The sequence below is a fragment of the Megalops cyprinoides genome, chromosome 22, assembly GCF_013368585.1.
Source record: "Megalops cyprinoides isolate fMegCyp1 chromosome 22, fMegCyp1.pri, whole genome shotgun sequence".
NCBI classification, from domain to species: Eukaryota; Metazoa; Chordata; class Actinopteri; order Elopiformes; family Megalopidae; genus Megalops; species Megalops cyprinoides.
Genome location: NC_050604.1, coordinates 2,901,821 through 2,920,628, shown reverse-complemented (window position 1 = coordinate 2,920,628; position 18,808 = coordinate 2,901,821). Strand labels below are relative to the sequence as shown.

General features: G+C 45.2%; 1 protein-coding gene across 1 annotated transcript in view; it reads left to right on the top strand.

The window, feature by feature from the left end:
• c22h20orf194 (chromosome 22 C20orf194 homolog) overlaps positions 1-18,215 on the top strand; it is a 41,551-nt gene extending 23,336 nt beyond the window's left edge. Inside the window, 14 exon segments of the mRNA XM_036516450.1 lie at positions 2,389-2,506; positions 2,621-2,709; positions 3,259-3,417; positions 5,009-5,134; positions 8,847-8,884; positions 9,421-9,556; positions 10,802-10,888; positions 11,362-11,468; positions 11,851-11,925; positions 12,802-12,902; positions 12,904-12,999; positions 13,977-14,042; positions 14,626-14,719; positions 15,700-18,215. Coding sequence (XP_036372343.1) covers positions 2,389-2,506; positions 2,621-2,709; positions 3,259-3,417; positions 5,009-5,134; positions 8,847-8,884; positions 9,421-9,556; positions 10,802-10,888; positions 11,362-11,468; positions 11,851-11,925; positions 12,802-12,902; positions 12,904-12,999; positions 13,977-14,042; positions 14,626-14,719; positions 15,700-15,806 — 1,399 coding nt within the window. The 3' untranslated portion in view covers positions 15,807-18,215.
• Positions 18,216-18,808: the final 593 nt, after the last annotated feature.

Genomic DNA, 18,808 nt, shown 5'->3' with positions numbered 1-18,808 from the left:
CACTGAGTAATAAAATATAGTCTAATTATGGAGGCAAATAATTAAATGAAAGACTGCATCTCTGAGAGGTAAAGTGCTTTTAATGGGTTTTACTGAACAAATGTACTTAGCACTATTCACAATATATGCAAGGCTGCATAGAGTAAAGCCATTTGCCTCTGAAAAAATTTTTTATCACTGTTGAATGTACATGAACTTGTAAATTTAAGTCACCTTGAAAACATGCAAAAGGTATGCTATTGAAAAATCAGCAAAGTACTTAAAGATAAAATCTTGAAATGACTTGAAAAAAATGTAAAACAATTATATTTTTAGTAAAAATATGAACTTTGAAGTGAAAATGTGCTTCTAACGTAAACAAACTGTATATGAAGCTAGTGCTTGGGAACATTAAGATTCTTCCGCAAAAACAAGAGCTGGTCAACATGCTCTGGGGTGAGGCTGCTTCTTTGGGCAGTTACTATGTCCCCTGCAGTGGAGAACACACGCTCGGCACAGACACTTGTTCCTGGTATACACAAGTACTGTTTGGCCAGTTTGGCTAGGAGACGGAACTCAGACTGATGTCCTTTCCACCAGTCCAGGGGGTCTCCAGAGAGTGGCAAGGTGGCAGCATTCTTGTACCTTTTCATCTCCTCTTCTGCTTTTTCAAAAGGTGACTTAGCAAGTGTCTCCCTCACATGCACAAAAGTGTCTCCAGGTAAATCAGCCAGTGCACAGGATGCTCTTCTCTTAGCGGGTAGGGGTGAGGGCTCCTCTGTGTTATCAGGTGTAGGCTCACCTTCCCTGAGCCCCTCCTCTTCTCACCTCACTTCACCCTTCAGAGTGACCCACGAAAACAATCACACACAAAGAGAGACACTACTGTACTGTGAACTTGGGTCTACCACTAGCGTTCTAATAATATGTTCCTTTAATGTGAGGAAAACCTACCGACTGAGCCGTGGCAATCATGTTAGCTGCATTGTCTGTGACTAACGCTAGCTCTTTCTCAGTAATGTCCCATTCCTCAGCTACATTAGGAAGTAGCTCTGCCATGTTAGCCCCCGTATGACTCTCATGCATGACTATGGTTCACAGGACGTGAGAGGATAGACTGTCATGACTGCGGCGTCTTAGCCGGTTGTTTTCTTTTCCCTGTCCATGTGCTTTTGTTTTTCCTTGTGTTCTAGCCCTGCCCCGTTCTCCGCCCACCTGATTGTCTCTACCTGCCTGCCTGCACACCTGCATCCCATCTTGTCATCTGCCTTGCCCTATATATTCCCCGTTTGTTTCTTGTCTCGTTGCTAGTTCGTCTCAGTTATCTGTTTCGCTACAAGCTATTTTTCCTGTTCTGCCTGCCAGCCTGTTTTCCCGATCTTGCCTGTTTCCCTCGACTGTGTTTTTGGATCTGTTTGGTACTGTTAGCCGTGTTTTTCTGGTTTTCCGACTTCGCCTGTTTTTGACTTCGTTTTCTGGATTCCCCGTATCGGCTTATTATACTTTGCTTGGTGCACCCCATTCCGCTGTCTGCGCTTGAGTCCCTGCCTGAGTTGTGACATAGACCCCATTCATCAGTTATGTGATGTGATGTTGCTGTCACATAAGACTGTGTAGCTCTAGAAGTCCATGCCTTGCATGTCAGAGCAACTCTCTCAGGTTTGCTAAGCGATTCCTTAACTTCCAACTTAATTTCGTTGTAGATTTCGGGTACCGCTGTTTTGGGGAAAAAAAAACGCTGTTATGGTATGCTATACCATGGTTCCAAAATGTGTATCATGTCGTGGAAACCCGTATTTTCTACAACACTATAAGGACGAAGGTCCTTGCAAATGAAATGTGCTATGGACCTTGCCCTCTCACAATTGCTGGGAAGTTTGTTTAGAGTATCCAACAGCGTTTGTTGGCTCAATTTAGCTGCAGGTTTAGCTTCGGTCAAGCTCAACTCTGGGTGGTGTCAAGCGAGATGCGCACAAATATTGGTTGTATTATTGCAATATTTTACTTTTCCATGGCAGATTTTTGCATACAGCCGTATTAAGATCAAGCTTCCCCTCAACTCTGTAGAATCCAAAGTGATTCCACGCTTTGGATTTAAAACGTGACGGCGCTACACACACCTGCGGACGTGTGTGTGCGGCCATGTTTATTTCTCCCTGTCAGTAAGGGTCAGAGTGCACGGATGTAGCATGCAGAACTATAAGGAAGCCCTCAGTAAATTTCAATTGTTATGCCAATGTTTTTCCAACATGTAAATACCAAAAATCCCTTTTTTTTAAATTAAAAAAATCGATTTTTGATCAGTGAGGCGATTTAAGAATTGCCATCATCAAGAACTGCGATTTGTAACTAAATCGATTTTTTTCCCCCAGCCCTAGTTGATGATGACGTGTGTATGTGTGTGAGCAGGTTCCTGCAGCACATGGCTCTCAGCAGTGTGGGTCAGGAGTCCCTGCAGAGCACTCACCTGGAGGAGCTGTTCCCTGAGAGAGAGCCATCCGCCCTCCTGCAGGACCAGGCCAACAAGGTGAGTCCCCTTACACTGTGCACTGGAGAATGCACTCTGGAAAACACACTGTGGATGGTGTATGTTGGGGTGACATGCTTCTGTGTGTGTGTGTCTGTGTGTGTGTGTGAGCAGATTGTCATCACTGTGATCACCGGGTTGCCAGGGAGCCACAAGGACAGCCTCTGCAACTTCCTGGTCAGCCTGAATAAGGAGTATGGCAGGTGAGCACTCAGCGGGGTCTGTTCATGGGTTTTAGTCCAGGGGTGAGGAGTGCTCAGTGCAGGGCTGTGTTCATGGGCTTTAGTGTGGAGGTAAGCAGTGCTCAGCATGGGGGTGTCTTCATGGCCTTAGTGTGGAGGAGTGCTCAGTGTGGGGGGTCTGTTCACTGATTGATTACTATTTGTGTGTAGGCCAGGACTGGACCAGTATTCAAATGATTACATTATTGGGCTGGTGCTGGGAATTTGCCTCACAGAACCACTGATTCCATAGTAATGCACTTAAGGCATGTAAGACCTTTCTTTTTCAGTCGTTTTTTGCCAGGGGCAGCAGTGTAGCATAGTGGTTTGATGGTTTAATACCCTGCTGGAGCATTGCTGCTGTACCCTCAGGCAAGGTACTTACCCCACAATTGCCTTAGTAAATATCCAGGTGCATGAATGGATAACATGTAAAAATTGTAACCTATGTAAGTCACTGTAGATAAGAGCATCTGTTAAATGACAATAATGTAATGTGTATGTCACCATGTGCGGTGTGTTGGTCCACAGGTGGGCGGTGTACCGCCCCAGCCGGGACAGCGGTGACTCATTCAGCAGGACGCATCTCCAGCGATACCTGTCTTCCCTCTTAGAGAGTCAAAGGGGCCGCGGAGCCCGCCACTCTGCCCTGACCAGACGCAACCTCCGCCTGCTGCTGCTCACGCCAGGGTAGGGCCACCTGCTGCCAGCAGGAGGTGCAGCCGGTTTTTGAAGGCAGCTCACCCATGCAGACTCCCCAAAACCCCTCTGTAGCTGTTAATGCAAAGGTGTTGTGTTCTGTGTTGTGTAGACTGTCACACCAGTCCCTGGCTCTGGTGGAGTGAATACAAAATACAAGGTAGTACAAGGCATACAGTGATAGAAAACACCTGTTTTGTCTATACTGTCTATTTGTAGGTACATAACTGAATAAGTGGCCAATTTATTTGTAACTCAAATGTTAATGAACAAAAGTTTAATTTCATTGTTTCAAACACAATGATTCACTCCATCTTGCATATGCACATGCAGTGACAGTTTTGTTAGTAGGGTGACACTGAAGTGATCTTGGTTGTGCAGAATTACTAGAAGAAAGAATGGAAGTAAGACAGAGAATTAGCTTCAAGCTGCACCACACTGACAAACGGCATTCACTAGCAAATAGTGCTAGCAACATTTAACTCGCTGTTGGTTACTCTTGGGATTGAAAATAAATATATTACATTATTATATACATTTTTTACATGCTTCCCACAGCCATTTTGTCCTCTACACTACAAAAAAACCAATGCCATCTGATGGGTCTTGATCTTTGTAATGGAACATTTTTGCTGTCCCATGATGAACCATGCAAGATTTAGGGGTTGGGTTTGCATATGAGCCTTATGACTGAACAGTGGCTGGATATTGAACCAGTTTGAGGTGACAGGTATTTGCCAGGATTCACTGGACTCTGTGACAGGGTTGTGGTGGTTAAAGCTGCCCCCCACTCTCTGTGGGTGGAGACTTCCAGTGGTCTCTGCATGTTGTCCCAGTATCTGCTGCTGCTGCCGAGCCATGCGCTGACACTCCAGCTTTTCCAGCCATGCAGAGCTAATACTGCTAATACTGTACAGACCACACCATTAGAACCTTTTTACAGCCTATTACTGGCATTATATACTATATACACTACCTGCTACTGGGGCACAGACTGCTCACCGTAAGAAACTTTTCACAACCTGTTACTGGCGCTATAGACTGCTCACTATAAGAACTGTCTCACAGCCTGTTACTGGCACTACTTACTGGCCACCATAAGAACCTTCTCACAGGCTGGTACTGGGAGCATTGGGTGCTCACTACCCTTTAAAGGTGCTTCCTTTGGCTGTTTCAACGAAACAAGGTAAATTTGTTACGCAGCTCAGGTGCTGTCCCTGGATGTGCTTATGCTTAGGTATGGAGAAGATTGAGACCCCCTTTTCTGAGGCCTTATCTCACCTGGTCACAAGGCTCTATCACTAATCCTGATCGCCAGCCAGACAAAGCCTCTCTGGAGTCACAGCGGCAGTTACAGCAGTCACTTAGCTCTTATCAGAGAGAGAGCTGACATAGCACCTGACATGCGAGTAGGTCAGCCTGCATGCATCACAGCCCTCTGTTCAGGCAGAACAGTCACTCGTCACTGGTTTTCCATAGGCCCACAGCCCGCTGCCCTCACAGTCTTTCTGCTCTCATGCTTTCACTGCTCTCAGTGCTGGTCTTACGGTCCCAATGGTCTTGTGGCCACCCTCTGTTGCAGGTACACAGATGTTGTGGAGGTGGTGCAGGCTGTGCTCACCCACCCGGACCCTGGAACGCAAGAGAGCTTCAGCATTGGCGCCATCGCTGCCTGTGTGGACCCACTCAGCTGCTACATGGAACACAGGTAAGGCCTGGCCCCTCCCCCTCAGCTCCTGCGTACTTTCACAACAATTACATCATAATGACAGGAAATTTGAAAACAAGGACAAAAGAAGGGTAAATTGCAATGAAAATGAAAGGAAGCATACCAATTACTGTGTAAAGGCATTCAAAATGCTTGATTGTTACAAAGCAGGTAAATATGTGAGACCTGTGTGGAATTGTCATCGGTTATGTGAACCTCCCATTCAGGAAGATTTTGTTCTTGTAAGGGATTGAATATTAAAAGTGGAGTTGTAAATTAATGGTTACAGTTGGCATGTATTTTTTTAAATAGTGGGTTTTCTCATATTGAACTGAGCGATGTCCATGACGAAATGATTCAGTCATAATCACAAAACATTGAATTTGTACAGTTTTATGAAGTCCTTTATGAAATAAAGGAAAAATAATGGCATAATTCACAACCATGTTATTGTGTGATATACAATGCTGCAACAATGTCAATGTCCCTAACCAAATTCAAAAATAGAATTATAATTTAGCGTTAATATCTGAGTATCTCCATATCTCCATGATGTCTTTGTGTAGACTGTAAACGTGTGTTTCACTTTCCTTTGTTCTGTGAGATGCTCATTTAGGATCTTAGGGCAGACCATGGAATTCCTGGTTTTACAGCTGTGTCTCTTTTGTGAGACTCTTCTCCAGCATAAGTCTGAAGAGGGCAGCATTGATCTGTAGGAAGAGCCTAGCTTTTTTGTCATGTTGACTGACGCCTCAGCACTTAATCACCTCCAGCTACTTAAGCTTAATTTTTTTTCTCAAAATACTGTAGGTGCAAGGTGCTTCAGGAAGTAGCGCAGGATAAGAATTTCAAATACAGTGTATTCACATTCTAAGCAGCTTTTTATGCTCCATTGAGCTCCACTGAATATCATATTCTGTGTGAGTGAGCCTAAAATGATTCTTGTAAACAGACTAATTTATTGTCACAGGCAGAGTATTTAAAAGCATTAATATAGGTATGATTTTGTATTTGTAGCTTTTGATCCCTATATGCAATTGATTCTCATATCAGGGTTTCTTATAGGTGAAGTACAGTGTGTTTTCCAAACATGTTACATATTGACATCTATTTTCAAAGAGGCTGATTCTGTTCCTTTCTGATTGAGGCCACAGATAAGGGTAGAATGAGTTCATAAGTGACTTTGGTTGTTCATTGCAGGGCTTACTTTCCCTTTGCAAAGGGGGTGGCCAGCTGTCTGCACACACCTTTTGTCTCTGCCTGCCGCTAAGCCCATTGATCTTTCCTTACTTAGCACTCAAGACTATAGAGCAGTTGTCGTGTGGGTGGGGAGAGGGTCTTCAAAGGGCGGGTGGGGGGAGCAGCAGAGGTAAACAGTGTGGTGTGATTCATCCCACTCGGGCAGCATGTGTGACCCATGAAGTAAATACACCGTGGGAGCATTGTTGGTAACCTGGCTGCTGGTCCACCCGCATCGCTGTGCCGGCCTGCTTCACCAGGTGGGAAATGGCCTTTCAGGGTCGAGCCTTTTCCAGCGGCACTGATCGAAAAAGACACAACTCTCCCATAGGCCTCCTCTCGTCAGGAATACTTCACCTGTTGAAGGGAGCCTGCTAAACCCTCCTTATATCTCTCCTCTGCATCAAAAGTTGAAGACCAGAATAGGGCTGTGACGGTAATGATTTTTTCTTCCCACGGTAATAAAGCAACAAATTACTGCGATTTAGCGGTGCGCTGCCCTCCGACCCCCGCACAACACAAAAAGCCAACCCATAACGTTTGCACATGAACAACTTGTTTATTTTTCAAAAAAAATTCTCGGGAAGGCTGATTACAACTTAGAAAGTGATTGCAAACTTACAAATATTTTACATTTTAACATTTTTACATTTAACATTTTAACATTTTAATGTTTTAAATTTTAATTCACATAATTATGTAGGCCATACAATAATGGTGTCTGGAGCAGCATGAAGAGATAGGCTATATGTAGCCGCATTAAAAGTTTTAATTATTTTTCAAATCAAATGACAAATAAGAAGATGGTAAGGGAACATTACCATCCTCTTAATGCTAATGGTTTTTAAACATGCAACATATTTGAACATTCATGATGTCGGTAGGCATCTACTACAATCACTGCTTGTATAAAGTGCTGCAAAAAAATCGAAATGTAGGCTACTCATTCTTTATTTTACGGTCTTTTTATTTTACGTGGCAAACACAGATTAATCAAATGAATCATATTATCAAGTTTGACCACAGCTTCCTTCCGTAATTCCAGCACGGATATTTACCTGGCTGAATTACTGAAAGGCGTGGCAAACGCAGATGTGCTGAACGGCAAATTTCGTTTTAACCCTTTAGCGCATACGGTCACACTGGTGTGATTAAACTGGTGCGATTAGAACACTAGATTGGAGAAATTCTAGCTAATTTTAACTTTGAGGAAACAGCGATTTAACTCTAAAAATATAACAAATGCTAACTGAAATCTGTAAGAAACTTAATAACGTAAATGAAAACGTAACGAACCATATAAGGTAATACGCGTACTACATACCATAACAAATAAGTTACATGCCAAAGGGTTAAAACGAAATTTGCCATTCAGCACATCTGCATTTGCCACGCTTTTCAGTAATTCAGCCAGGTAAATATCCGCGCTGGAATTATGGAAGGAAGTTGGGGTCAAACTTGATAACATGATTAATTTGCGTTAAAACATTTAACATTAAAGTTTCCAGATTAATCGTGAACGAGCGTTAACGTTGACAGCCCTAAAATAAATAAATGATTGCAGTAATGAGCTCAACCCCGTGGTAGCCGTCTCATGATCACGGTGTTGCGGTGATACGGTTATCGTCACAGCCCTACACCAGAAAACGGCATCAATTGTACCCTTCGAGTCAAAATTAGGGTGTGAACTTCAGCCAACTGTTCCAGCCCCAGTCAAAATCAATTATTGACTAAGCTATGCCAACAAAGTACCTCTTTGGCTGCAATTGTCTGACCTTTCAGTTCCTGAATAGCCTGCCCCACTTAAGTGAATGTGTTGCAGATATCTTAGTAGTAATGCTTTAAAACTATAAAACTGTAGCAGGGGCAGTTAGATTCATTACGTTCCGCATCAGGGACAGGTTGTAATTTCTGCAAAAACGGGGGTTTTGGCAAGTGTCTGTCACTGTGGGGACAATGTCCTCCACAGTCTTCCAGTGTCTTCCACATCCGGGGAAGTTAGAGTCAGTAGGTTATATAGAAAGGGCAGTTATATCCATTAACATGCCAACCAGGGGTATTTAGAGCCAATACATTCTATAGCAGGGGTATTTAGAGCCAGTACATTCTGTAGCAGGGGTATTTAGAGTCAGTGCATTCTATAGCAGGGGTATTTAGAGCCAGTACATTCTATAGAAGGGGCATTCAGACCCATTGTCTGCCACAGCCGTAGCAGTTATCTATTTGTTCTATTTATACTGCTGTGACCTTTCTCGCCTGTGTGTGTGTTCCTCTGTGATGTCCTGGCGTCATGCTCCATGCTGATAACTAAAGCTTTGCGGGCATTTCACTCCATGGGACGTCTGTGTTCAACAAAGAAAGAAAGAAGTTGATTGATTGGGAAAGTGCTGCAGGTCTCTGATTGGAGGACCAGTCATCATGCTGCTGACGGTTGACTGGAGGATCACTCCTCTCTCTTTTCTCTCACCCACAGGTTTCTTTTCCCAAAGCTCCTAGAGCAGTGTAGTCAGGGTAAGTCAGTACAGCCAATCACATTACCAATATCCAGGGACATTACAGCCAATCACATCGCCAGTGTCCAGGAACATTACAGCCAATCACATTACATTACATTATTGGCATTTAGCAGGCGCTCTTATCCAGATCAGTTACAGTTTTTTTTTTTTTTTTTTTTTACAGTGTTATCCATTTATACAGCTGGATATTTACTGAGGCCATTGTACTTTGCCCAAGGGTACAGCAGCTGTGCCCCAGTGGGGAAGTGAACCGGCAACCTTTTGGTTATGAGTTCTGCTCCTTAACCACTATGCTACACAGCCGCCCCATTAACGGCGCCAGTGTCCAGAGACATTATCGCCAATCACACTGGCAATGTACCGTGACATTACAGTCAGTCCCGTTCTTAATTTACATTGCAGCTGTTGAATAAATTCATTGTTGCTGCACTGACCATTTTGTGCATTTTGAGTCAATGTGATGTGTGGCATGGTTTTTAAGGTGTTAGCCATTGGCCTGTTAGTTAGCGTGTTGCTGTGCTCCATGCCCAGGCATGGTGAGCTGTGTGGTGTTCACGGGTCTGACTGGGGAACAGAGGCACCCCTTCCTGCACCAAGTCCAGCAGCTGATCCGAGCAGCCAACCCAGGCGCAGCCTTCGTCCTTGCAGAGAAAGGCGCCGTAACCAGGTGAGTGCTGGCTGTATGGTAAGGGTTGCAGCTTAGTCAGAAAACCCCAGCATATGAAAGGGGTACGAGCATTGAGTTAAGCGAAGAGTTCAGAGATTACATAATTTATGAGATGAACGATGAGTTCAGTGGTGAGTGATGAGATGGATGATGAGTTCCGTTATGAGTAATGCGATATGAGTTTAGGGGTGAGATGTTCGATGAGGTTAGCGATGAGTGATGAGATGGGCGATGAGTTGAGTGAACGCAGAGGCTTTGTCCCCAGTCTGTCTTTAGCACAACCTTCAGCATTTCACTGAGCCAAATCAGCTGAATCATGGAGGCTATTTGGTTTCCCTGTATTTCCTTTTAAAGACAGTTTTCTTCCCCCCACCCCTACATAACCCAAACACACCAAAATAAGGACCATTTTCCCAAGTGCAGGATTACACCTTCCACCTGAGGCAAACAGCAAGTCTCGCCAAGTAGACAGCCCACACGATAGACACGCATTTTGCCTGAGAAGCTAATATGATTTATGCTTGTTAAAAAATAACCTAGTTAAACAGCAATTTGATTGAAAATCATTTTTAAAATTCAGAGCGCTTGCCTAAAAGGCACGAATGGTGAAAGGGTTAGTGTGTGATGTGGCAAGAGGTACACACAAACTTCCTCTTGGGCAGAGAGGTAGGTAAATCTATGAAGCGTTAATATGTAACCCACTGTGACTTAGCTTACCAGCGTATAAACACATGCTGCCTTGCCTCGCTTTGGCAGATCCTCATAGGCCTTCTGCATGCCACTTTCTATCAGCCAGATTAGCCAGGGTGCTGGTAAATTGTTAGCCTTGACCTGGCTAATACCAGCTAGCAGCTATCTTATTTTGGCAGCTAATGGATACATATATTGTCAGCTTTCCTTAGCTAGTAGCTGTCTATTCATTTTCAAACTGACCAGAGAGCAAAACAGCATTCCAGTATTGGAGTGTAAAAATAATATAATATATAATATTTAGTATGAATTATACTATATACTATAAGCACATGTATAGAATGTCAATGCACCATTATAGATGTGATTTCATGCTCTCAAATAATAGTTGCTTTAGGTGAGAGAAGGTTAGATACAAGGAGGACCAGGAGGGGGTGGTAATGGTGCCAGCTGTGGCAGCTTTGCTGATCAAATATGTGAGTGTGTGTGTGTGTATGTGTATCTACAGTATGTGTGTGCATGTGTCGTGTTGCTGTAACCCAACCTCTCTCCCAGGAATGAGGATGTGGAGCTGATTCTGTCAGAAAGCAGCTTCTCTGAGCCCCAGATGCTGAGAGCGCGCTATCTGCTGTACCCCGGCTGGTATGTTTGCCCACTCTCCTGACCTCTGACCCCCAGCCCGCCCTGCATGTCCACCACGTCCCACTAACTGAAAGGCCACTGTCTCATGCGGCCCTAAGGCCCTAAGCAAAAAGATATGTGCAACCTGGCTGCTGAATGCTACAAAGCTAGCATCTGCCATGGATACCCGTGTGTGTATGTGTGTGTGCATGCGTGTGTGTGTGTGTGTGTGTGTGTGTGTGTGTGTATGTGTGTATTTTTGTGTCTTCCTGTGTCTGTCTGTTTCTATGTGTGGGTGTGTGTTTCTGTGTGTGTCTGTACTAGGTTCATGTGTGTCTTTGTGTTTCTGTGTGCTTTGTATATCTCCATTGATTGAATGTATTTATTCCTATAACAAATACAAAGTTGCTGTTTCTTAATGTGGACCTAAATAAAGTGTGTGTTTGTGTGTGTGTGTTTATATGTGTATGTGTGCGTGTGTGCCTGTGTTTCAGGTGTGAGGGGAAATTCAGCACAGGTGTGTCATCCCCCACCATGAGTCAGGAGTGTGTGCTGTTCAGTCGACCCCTGGAGAAGCCCCTGTTCATGGCGCGATGCAAAGGTTAGAGCACTGCCCTGCCTGTCACATGCTGGAGTTGCACTTTTATTTGGGTTACATATCTACTCCTAGTGAATTCTGTGTGTCTTCACAACCATGGTGACAATTGAAGTCTCTCGCTCAGTGCTATGACTGACCATACAGCACACTATGTCATGCAATTCATATTATGGGTGATAAGTAACGATGACATTCCTCTCCATGCACGCATAACCACCATCACTTCCATGGGTGTATGTTCTTCATGTGTGTGACTCTCAGGGTCGGAGCTACATAGGTGCACCTTGAACTGCACAGGTGCTGGCTTTGTGGTGCGTCCATCTGCTTCTGAGTGATTTTTAATGTAAACAAATCTGAAATGTTCTCCCCTGTTTTTGATTCACAGCATTGAAATCATCACTGAGAGCAAATCCTTTCAACGGAAACGTGTACAACATTTGGGGCCGTGTCAGATTCTCTGGTAAAAAAAAAAAAAAAAATGTTTCTTTACGTTTATCTTGGTAAGAATATTACATTACCTTGTACCAAATGCAGTGCCATGTCTTGTTTTGCTTTCCCTGGTTATAAACTGAAGCACAACAGTGAAAAGGTTTTGTAATCAAGGCATCTCTGTATAACCTTTACCACTCATTGTTCAACAGTGCTGCAGCTCTGTGCCATTTCCTTGGTAAATGTTTGACTTGTATTTCAAAACACAAACAGTATTGGGATATTTTAGAGCAAGGAATGTCTTCAAGGCGTGTTAAATCGTAATACGGTAGGAAACTTGTTTGTACTTCACGTTTTTTTCCACATGTAGATTCCAGCTCATAGTTCACCTTTAGTGTATTTGTTCCACCCGGTTCCTGGTTCTTGTTTTCTTTAGTTTCCTCATCTGTTATGAGTCTGGTATTGTAGCTGCATGGTGAGAGAGAGAGAGTGGGATGGTTTTACTTGTTTGGTGAGAGGGCGTGACTCTGACCGTGGAGTCGAGTGGGAGAAGCGACTGCGTTTCCCATCAGTGTTCCCTCCGTGTCATTCAGACCGCAGCCCTTGGTTGTGACCATAAAGCACAAACTTGTAGAGTGTTCGTAGTTGTTGCGTTTGCACTTGCTGTTTTTCCTTTATTGCCTGCACGTCGAGTTGTGAGACTAGTGTAAGATGCTGTTTGGATGGTAGCAGGGTGCGTTTTTGAGCTACGACTCCAAAACTTCCTCTGTCCTGATTGGGTCTGCCGTCGGCACGGTCCTGTGGCGGTCGTGCGCGGAAACGCACCCCAGCACGCAGTCCTGTCACTGTGGAGCTGTGCAGTTTGCCATAGCGGTGCCGCAGGGTGACGGGTGTGTTTCCCTACCAGATTCACCACAGCTGATGGAGGTGAGCTACACTGCGAACAGCGGGGCCCTGAGCATGGTGCCTGCACAGGAGGGGCCCAACCCCCCCCCCTCAGGCTGGCGAGCCCCGCCATGGCCCCCATGACTGCTTCCTGCTGTTCTACGGTGTGGGTCTCACCCAGGAGGGGCTGAAGAACTGGCTCCGCCAGTGTGCTAAGCAGGTAAGAAACTTCTGCAGGCTGATCTCATTACACCGATTTCCTCTCGCTGATCTCACTCTATATCTTTTGTCATCATTATACAGTGCTGTAAGCAGGTACAGAATATCTTTAGATTTTTAGAATTTTAGGCCCCATCATGCAGTGTGCTAAGCTGGTACACTTCTAGGTGTTCACATCAAGTTGAAGCTGATCTCACTAAACTAGGTCTCTCTTAGGTACTCTCTCCAGGCTGATCTCACCCCTGTAGGGAATACTGCTTGCCCTGCTATTCTCACTGGGGGGAAAAGGCATAGTTATCTTGGATTTTCTGGGTGTTTGCAAATACCTTGGCAGAGCTGAGAGACATTTAAAATAGAGCATTTAAAATATCAATAAACGGAATGCCAACCTAACTCTTACCTAACAACCTAGCACAGAGATTAACAGTGTCACAGTCTCAACATTAATCTCTCATGTCTGATTTGCATTAGTGGTACAATTCAGTAGTAGAAATGCTGTGTTGGTCATCAGTTCTAATTGAATTACAGTATTATAATTCTACTTTTCCCCTTCAAATTTATGTGGGATGCCATGGAGAAACAACAGAGCCAGTCAACAGAGCAACCCACGTATTTCCCTAAATTCACTTGCACAGCTGTGGGAACCATAAACATCTCATACAGTTTATCACCACTTTTGTGTCTTATGACAGCTAAGAAATGGATTAAATCCATTTACAATTCAGTTATCCTGAATTGGTAATATCCTGTTTGAATGTACCAGCTTTAAATAGCTGGATATTAGATTTGTTGAAGGATGCATTGAAGCATTCAGCAGAGGTGGAAAGTTCAGTGACAGCCGAAAGGGAGCATTCGTTATGGGTATGAGTGGGTGCTGTAGGAGTTGCTGTCTGGCCTGCTGTTTTGGTATTTCCACTCCTGCACCGTTTTGGCTTCCTGGCCGGTGAGCCACTCCTTGCTTTGTTTTCTCTGATACAGAAAGCCATGAAGAGGCCCAAGAAGACGCACGAGACTCTGACCCTGCAGGAAATCAAGGCCATTCACGTGAGTCGTGATTGTCGCCCACTGCATTCACACACTTCCTGTTAGGGCAGCAAAGCTGAGCTAAGGCTAAGCTAAGGCAAGGAGTTTTATAAGGACATAATATGGCGTCAACGTCAAGATCTTTGGCTCCCACCTGCGGTGTCCCATTGTTCCAAGTGAGCAATAGCCTGTTCTTCATCGGTATGCACATGTTTTTCCGAGTTTACATTGGCTTAGTTTAGCCAGTTTAACAAGTACCTTCCTTGACCCTCTCATATATTCTCAGACCTCCACACAGCAGGTTGTTCCCACACTCCCCCTTTATTTGTGTTATTTGATCACGTTGTGAATGACATGACCACCTCACAGTGCCAAAGCTGTGAGCTGTGAAGGGCAAATTCGATCACACTGGCTCCGAAGATGGATGTAGACATAGGCTTTAGGACTGGTGCTCCTTCCTTCAGTAAATCTCTTTGGTTTAGATGAAGCACATGCCAATTGAAGCATGTGCTGATCAGAACGCATACTGGTTGGAACATGGAGATGTTTGGCCAGCAGTGTATGCCATCACGGTGTTCTCATTCTCTCCTCTGTATCACTTCAGGTGAAGAGGCACCTGGACCCCTTGCCATCAGGTTATTTCTACAATGGACACCAATTTGTCAACTTCTTTGGAGAGAAAATGAACTTCCATCCATGTATCCTTGTATTTTGTCACGTGAATGACAAATTCCAGTCATGGAGATAATCCGCTAAGGGTTTTGAGCTGTCTGTGGCTTTTCAGACTCAGAGACAGAGAAACAGACAGAGACAGAGAAACAGAGACAGGAAATAGGTTCTGGCCACTCCATGCTTGTAGCTGTTATGGCCTTGTGTTGGGCCATCCATGTTGCAGGGCTCCTTCACTCTGAAACAAAATAAGACTCATCTGTAGCTTGATGACCTCAGAGGACACGGGCCCTTCTGAAAAATAGACTTCCTTTGCGTTACATTATTATGTGGGCTTTTTGAGGGTCTGAAGGTTAACTGTAGAATGTGGAGTCAAGCTTGGTAACAACCTCCCTCTCACAGCAGCAATCTCAATGTCTCTGTTTGGCTGGACATGCCTGCTTACTTTGATATTCCCTGTGGATCTCTATACCAGAAGTAACATGTATTTGGTCAGCAGTGTGGTGTGGTCAATTCGGATCCGGCGGGGCACTACTGTTATACCCTTGGGCAAGGTACTTAATCTGAAGTGCTTCAGTCCAAATGTCCAGCTGCATAAATGGATAGCATGTAAGAAATATTGGCTAGAATCTAAGTTTGTCTGGGTAAGTGCATCTGCTGAGTGAAGTGATGTTTAATAATGAATGTAATTTGAAGGAGGTAACATGCGGCCTGGTGCCTGAGTAATTTTTGTCATATGACAAGGTTCAGTAACCATGCCCACTTCTGCCAAATTTCGTATAACCACACCCTGGCAACATTGTGTGCCAGATGACCAACTGTACCTGGAGCTGCCTTCTCTCAACCCCACCCTGCCAAGAGTTGACTATGAGCAGAAATAGCCTGAATAGTGTGACCACATTCAAAGGTTCATGGAAAGAAGCCATTTGAGTGTCAGCCCCAGGTGTACGTCTGTCATTAGGGTGCTTTGCAGAGTGATATTGTCTACCTTACATAGTCTCCAACGCAGTGATGGAGCAATTCATTGATGAGTATGTGGAAGAAGCCAACAAGGAGATCGAGCGCTTCAACCGCGAGCTGGACATGCAGGGCCAGGCTGACCTCTTTGACCCCTAGGGTCTCCGCCCACTCCACAAGTCACCCCATCCAGGGAGGGGGGGAGGGGGAGGGAGGGTGAAGGTCTTCACTATAAGGGTACACTGTGTACGGACCTGGGGTCAACATTATCCATGGTGGGATCACTAGGGGCAATGTCCACTGCACCATATAGACTTGCCACCTGCAGACCTGGGGTCATCATATCCATAAGGGGGTGACACTAAGGGAACTGTCCACTGCACTGCAGTCATGCCACCCATAAACCTGAGGTCAGCATTATCCACAAGGGGAACACTAAGGGCAATGCCCTCTGCATTGAAAAGACATTCCATCCACAGACCTGGGATCAGCATGATCTATGAGGGGAATGCTGAGGGTAGTGTCCGCTGCACCATGTAGACACAGCATCCACAGACCTGGGACCAGTAATATTCACAAGGTGAACACTGGACAAGCATGTGAGAGATCCTGAACTGACCACCACCTATTGCTTTGATGAACTGCATTTTTACATGTTTGTAAAGTTACATTTTTATGACTTTGTCGCAGAGCGCTTTATGATAGAAAGGAAAAACTTGACAAACAGAGGCTGAAGTATTCAAATCCACCGAGGAGAGATTCCAGAACCGTGTATCAGAGTCTCCAGAAAGGAAATTATGTGCCGATGTATAGATTAAAGGACGTTGTAAAAACAGCAACGCTAAACCCAGAGAAGCAGACTCAGCCTTCCACAGATGGAATCAGCAGCAACACTGCAGAGCCAGAGTAACAGGAGTACACTGAGCCCGACCTGAACTGGGATGGGCAGGATCCCCTCTGTGTGAGTACTGTAAATAATGTCTCTGTGAATATCATGAGTCAGGCTCTAAAGGCAGTCCAGCTTATGAGCTGTTTGTGATGTAATGTACACATGTTGGATTAAAGGCCTGCTTTGGTTTTTCTGGCACTTTGGCAAGCCACAGGGTGCCAACCCAAAGGCCTCTGATAGATTTTCTGATGATTCTAATGATTCCTGAATTCCTTGAGGCTGGACAGATTCGTGAACATTCCTCTGAAGCAGTGACACGTTATTGCCCGTCGACGTCCTTATGTAAATAATCACTCGCCGATAGCCTCAAAGCTAGGAGCACTGTTCTGGCAAAGTATGCAGTGCAACAGGTCACACTCTGAGGTCAGGTCTGGATCTCTCATCTTGGTGTCCCACACAGCTAGATGCCTCACACATGTAGCACACATCAAATGAGAAAGTATCATGGGGAAAAAAGCAATGTTTCACACAGCCATGGGAATAGCTGTAGAGAACACTCTGCAGCTTCCAGCACAGCCTCTTCAGGTAGTTCCAGTCAAATAAAAACAGTTCCCCTCTGAACGGTCCCAGAGCAGCTCATCTCATGTCCGGACCACTTGGGTTTGATGTGGGTGGGAGAGGGTGGGCTTGCTTGGGTTAGGCTTGGGCTGGGTCGGTCAGCTGGAGTCGAGGGTGTCCGAATTCCGGCGTTCTCTGGGAGCGCCCAAACAGTGTAGTCCATTGCAGCAGTAGAAGAGGTTGCGGTCATGCTGAGGCCAACCGCATCGCTTGTCCTATGCATGAATAGTGCTTGTGTCCTTATATAAGCGCCTGTACGGCTAACATAGCTAGTCGCGCTGGCAGGAGGGGGTCATCTGTGTTTGAACAGCTGAGCACAAAACTAGTAAGTAAAAGGTAACATCCCAAATGGTGCTGTCCTAAGGACAAATCTTCCTTCACCCTTGGCTTTTTGTTCTAAGAGCTGGCTTTGCAATGAGTAGACGACTTACAATGGGTTTGGTATGAATAGATGAATAACAACGGTTTTGCTATGAGGAGATGAGTTATGACAGCTTTGCTGTCTGATCCAGTCTCCCCTCCAAAACAGTCACTTATCCACACCTCAGAGTGCACGGTCAACGTTCTTGATGCTCAAAGGCAATTGGAGAATTACCAAATCACTGAGGATACACAGCACAGACCATAACTTGAACAGCTCTCAGGTCATCCCCAGGCAGCTCTCTGCCAGCTTCCCTTTGGTCTGGAATACGATTCTGGTTTTATTAAGCCTAAGACACCATGTGTGCAAATTTGCAAATCAACCAAAACAAAGACTTCAATGTGTTAACATGGAAGCATAGGATACAGGATATGATATAGGAGTAAACGGCAAAGCAGATTTTCTGTTCTGAGGATGTCCTCCTACCTTAAGCCTCCCCCCTGCCACCTGGCACAGCTGGGAATACAGCAGAGTTCTCGCTGAAATGCCTGAGATGCGGAGCGCAGGGACTCTGCCTTTGATGCACAGGAGGATCATCTCGCTTGCAAGGGAGCCAGGAAGATTTCACCATGAAACTAATTAAATGAAAGCCACTGGAGACGAGCTTCCAGGAGGAGGCAATTAAAAAAAAAAAAAAAAACACAACCGGTCCTTCGGTAACCAAAGATGCTGCAGCTCAGTAGACACACTGCTGGCCCCCTCTGCCTGTGTTACGTATGAAAGCTGTTGTGTGATTATCTGACCAAGCCATACGCTTTAAAGCAGCAGGCGTGCCCTGTCTCGTTGTAGAACCAGGACAGGGTGGGTCTCATCTGTGTCCGGGGGGGGGAGGGCACTGCCCCTCACCGGCACGCCCCAGGGAGATGCCAGAGAGGGGCAGAACGCATCACCCCTCCCTAGGCATCCTCAGGTGGCACATACTCTGGGGTGACACTACTCATACCACCCCATAGCCTGATCGTAAGAAAGTGCAATTGTATTCAATCCATATGCGTGATCCTTTATGCCTGCCCTCAGAAAACTCTTTAAGGACTGAAGCAAAAAAAAATGCCAGGTTGTTGTTGTCAGACTGAGGCCAGGTTGAGATGCCAGGCCAGATTTGTTTTGGACGTGTCAGAAAGGTGAATGGCCTGCGAGTCCCCCACAGCTGTTAAACACTGAGAGTTTCCTCCCTGGGCACTCCAATCGGAGCATGTTTGGTATAGCTGCCTGTGACAGAGCGTTGCTGCCTGT